The sequence below is a fragment of the Lolium perenne genome, chromosome 6 (assembly GCF_019359855.2).
Source record: "Lolium perenne isolate Kyuss_39 chromosome 6, Kyuss_2.0, whole genome shotgun sequence".
NCBI classification, from domain to species: domain Eukaryota; kingdom Viridiplantae; phylum Streptophyta; class Magnoliopsida; order Poales; family Poaceae; genus Lolium; species Lolium perenne.
Window position 1 is genome coordinate 44,171,939 of NC_067249.2, and position 4,249 is coordinate 44,176,187.

Here is a 4,249-nt window from a genome sequence, read left to right on the forward strand (position 1 = left end):
AAAACTTGTATCTATTGACAGGTATGGGTTCGGGTGCCGGGTAAGATTGAAGACGACGTGTTCGAGTATGAGATGGCTCTACCCGTACCCATTCCCTGCGAGTGCCATCTTGTGTAAATAATTATTTTATTAAAAAATGTTGCAAATTGTCAAATCCCGCGGCTAAGACCATTTTGGCAATCCAAAACTTGGCAATGCTCTTCGAGATATCAAATCACGGCCTCATCCATCTTTCTCGCTTGCGGCCGGAGGTCCCGCCGCCGAAATGGCCGCCGCCGCCGCCGCCTTCCCCCTCTCCTCGCCGCTATTCGCCGCCGCCTCTACCCACCAGCCTTTCCCTTTCCCGGCCCCTCCGAATCCACCCACAACCCACCGGCGGCGCACCCGCTTCGACGCCGCGGCCGCCTCCAGGTGGCTGAATCGCAGCAGGAACCCACCCGACAGTGCCGCAAATAACTCCATATGGGTCAGCCCGACCGCCTCGGCCCGCCCCGGCCAGACGCTCCGTCGATTCGTCCAGCTCGGGGACCTCGACGCGGCGCTCCGCCTCCTCGCCTCCATGCCCTCCTCGGAGCCGCCGCCCGTCATCGCCTGCAACATCCTCATCAAGAAGCTCTGCGCAGAGCGGCGCCTCGCCGACGCGGAGCGCGTGCTCGACGCGCTCAAGGCGTCTGGCGCGGCGGACGCGGTCTCCCACAACACCCTCGTCGCCGGGTACTGCCGCGAGGGCCGGCTAGCGGACGCGGAGCGCGTGCTCGAGGCGGCCAAGGCCTCGGGCGCCGCCAATGTCGTCACCTACACCGCGCTCATCAACGGGTACTGCCGCTCCGGCAGGCTCGCCGACGCCCTCGACCTCATCGCGTCCATGCCCGTGGCGCCCGATACCTACACCTACAACACCGTCTTGAAGGGCCTCTGTGGCGCTAAGCAGTGGGAGGACGCCGACGAGCTCATGGAGGAGATGATCAGGAACAATTGCCATCCCAACGAAGTCACATTCGCTACCCAGATCCGCTCCTTCTGCCAAAATGGGTTGCTCGACCGCGCCGTGCAGCTTCTCGACCGAATGCCCAGGTACGGGTGCACGCCTGACGTTGTCATCTATAGCACACTAGTGAACGGGTTTTCGGAGCAAGGGCGAGTGGACGACGCCGTCGAGCTAGTAAAGACCATGTTATGCAGGCCCAACACCGTCTGCTACAATGCAGCAATGAAGGGTCTATGCATTGCTGAACGATGGGAGGATGTCGGGGACCTCATCGTCGAGATGGTTAGGAAAGATTGCCTGCCGAATGAAGCCACATTTAGCATGCTAACCAATTGCTTGTGCCAAAACGGGCTGGTTGATTGTGCGGTGGAAGTTCTCCAGCAAATGCACAAGTATGGATGCAGACCTGATGCTGTCATTTACAACACGTTGATCTACTGCTACTCAGAACAAGGGCGCGTGGATGATGCGCTCAAGTTGCTAAACAGCATGCCGTGCAATCCTGATACCATTAGCTTTAACGCCGCTTTGAAGGGCTTTTGTAGAGCTGAGCGATGGTACGATGTTGAGGAGCTCATAGCTCGGATGCTTAGGGAGAACTGCCCTCTGATTGAAATGACCTTTAATATAATCATTGATTCGTTGTGCCAGAATGGTCAGGTAAACTACGCAATTGATTTGTTTGAGCAGATGCCAAACTACGGATGTACACCTGATGTTGTCACATACAGTAGCCTTATTAATGGATTTTCTGAACATGGGCTTGTGGAATCGGCCATTGAGTTGTTTCAAAGCATGCCATGTAAACCTGACATCTTTGGCTATAATGCCGTGCTCAAGGGTTTGTGTGGAGCTGCGCGCTGGGAGGATGCTGGGGAGCTTATATCTAACATGGCTACAAAGGATTGCCCCCCAAATGAAGTCACATTCAATATTCTAGTGAATTCCTTGTGCCGGAAAGGGCTTGTTGATCGTGCAATTGAGGTTTTTGAGCAAATGCCAAAGTACGGAAGTACACCAGACATTTTCACATACAATGCCCTTATCAATGGATTTTCGGAACAAGGCCGCCTGGATGATGCCCTCGAGTTATTAAGCACAATGTCATGCAAGCCTGATACCATTTCCTATAACTCTACATTGAAGGGTTTGTGTAAAGCTCAGCGATGGAGGGAAGCAGAGGAGATTGTAGCTGAAATGCTTAGAAACAAGTGTCCTCCAAATGAAGTGACATTCAAGTATGCTAATCAATTATTTATACCAAACAGGATAACTTGAGTGCCACATTATGAATTTATGCTTTGCCATCTACACTGGCCCTCTCAATGGCGCTATTGTATGCAACAGTCTGAAGGATGCCCGAGTTATGAATCAGTATGGTTGTGCAGTCCTGACACAGCTTACTAAGGGTGCGTCCATAAGAGGATTAGTGTAGAAATGAGCAAGAGGACAATGCCAGAGTTTATGGTTGAGACCAGCTCTGAGTAGGTGAACCAAAAGTGGTGACACTCGGTATTCTGATAGGGGTTGGTTGAGTTTGTAATCAAAATCCCTTAGGAAATGAATGGACAAGATTGTGTAAATGCCCACAGGATGGAGCTTTATATTCAAGGGTTTGTTTAACTCTGAGAGGTGATCAGAAGATGTGCATAATCTTGCACCCGAGATAGCTTGAAGAGATTGTAAAGGTAAAACTATTTTCTTGAGCAAATGTTCAAACCACTAAAGGAATTCCACAAAATATTATGCATGATGTTACTGAGTACTAAGCAGCCAACTTTCTATATTGTTGACCACCAATAGCCATGTTCTTTTTCGAAAATAGGGAGACGCCATATTTTGTATACACATTAATTGTAATATAATATGGTTTGTATACAAGCCAAAAGGGAAGTAGAATCTAGAAATCCAAACAGAACCAAGAAAAAAACTGAATGATGGAGGGAAGCAGAGGAGATTGTAGCTGAAATGCTTAGAAACAAGTGCCCTCCAAATGAAGTGACATTCAAGTATGCTAATCAATTATTTGTACCAAACAGGATAACTTAAGTGCACCATGTATTTTCTTGGATTATGAATTTATGCTTTGCCATCTACACTGGTCCTGTCAATCGCGCTTTTGTAAGCAACAGCCTGAAGGATGCACTGAGTGATGAATCAGTTATCAGTATGGTTGTGCAGGCCTGACAGAGTCTACTGATATCCTTCATCAAAGGATTAGTGTAGAAATGAGCACGAGCAAAATACAGAGTTTCTGGTTGAGACCAGCGCTGAGAAGGTCAACCAAATCAGCGCATGGACAAGATTGTGTAAATGCCCACAATATGGAGCTTTATATTCAAGGGGTTGCTTAACAGTGAGTGATGATGAGGTGATGTGGATAATCTTGCATCTGAGATAGCTTGAAAGGATTGTAAAGGTAAAACCATTTTTTCTGCCAATGTCAAATGACAAAAGGACTCCACAGATCATTCGGTATGATGTTACTGACTACTAACTAAGTAGCCAATTTTCTATTACCAATAGCCATGTTCTTTGAGGAAAATAGGTAGGAGGGATGCCATATTATGCATACACATTAATTATAATAAAATATGGTTGCATACACCAAAAGGATCGAAAAAGATAGAGAGAATACTTGGCATTGTGAAAGATGGTCTTATTATGATGACTCCAAATTGGTGGCAACTTCGACGCCATGTTCAGTCGGTGGGTTTAACTTGTATAGCTGGAGCACAATAGCCGGACCTTCGAGGGGTTGCTTCCTGATCTAGATAATATCATTGAAATGGACAAGGAGCTGGAACTACAGTGGCGTGTGGCACTTTGGCTAGCGTGAAAATGTTGTTTGAGCCTCCATGAATAGTTGGGTTGAGAGTTGTGTTGTTGGAGTGCTGGTGGGTGTGATCTTGTAGCCACTTAATGGCAGACACTTGTAATTGCTGGACACATCTCCAAGGTTTTTATTTTCTCTTTCCTTCAGTTCGGGTTGGCAACATGTCATCTGAATGGATATCACTATTGGCTAGCAGAATTTGGATGAACTTTCATCTTAGATTTATGTTCCTGCATTCTGGTTCATATGCGTTAATGAGCTTGGACTTTCTCTTCATCAGTCTTCGTTTGTTAGTGCAAGTTGTCTGCTCAAATTTCCACCATGTTCACAGCTCGAGTTATCTTGAAGACCTTACCAAATTCCTATGTGGTTGCCCTTTCTACCAGTGACAGATTGGAGCGGGACACATGCTGCAGTCTTCAGAG

At 47.8% G+C, this 4,249-nt stretch overlaps 1 protein-coding gene across 1 annotated transcript; it reads left to right on the top strand.

The window, feature by feature from the left end:
* Positions 1 to 202: 202 nt before the first annotated feature.
* On the top strand, positions 203 to 3,970 carry LOC127321222 (uncharacterized). The gene has a single exon (XM_051350261.2). It carries the CDS (start codon positions 266 to 268, stop codon positions 2,264 to 2,266), a length of 2,001 nt encoding a protein of 666 aa, XP_051206221.1. The 5' UTR covers positions 203 to 265; the 3' UTR covers positions 2,267 to 3,970.
* Positions 3,971 to 4,249: the final 279 nt, after the last annotated feature.

Excerpts from the sequence above, each read along its gene's own strand:
- LOC127321222 (XM_051350261.2), top strand. The coding sequence starts at position 266 with ATGGCCGCCGCCGCCGCCGCCTTCCCCCTCTCCTCGCCGCTATTCGCC.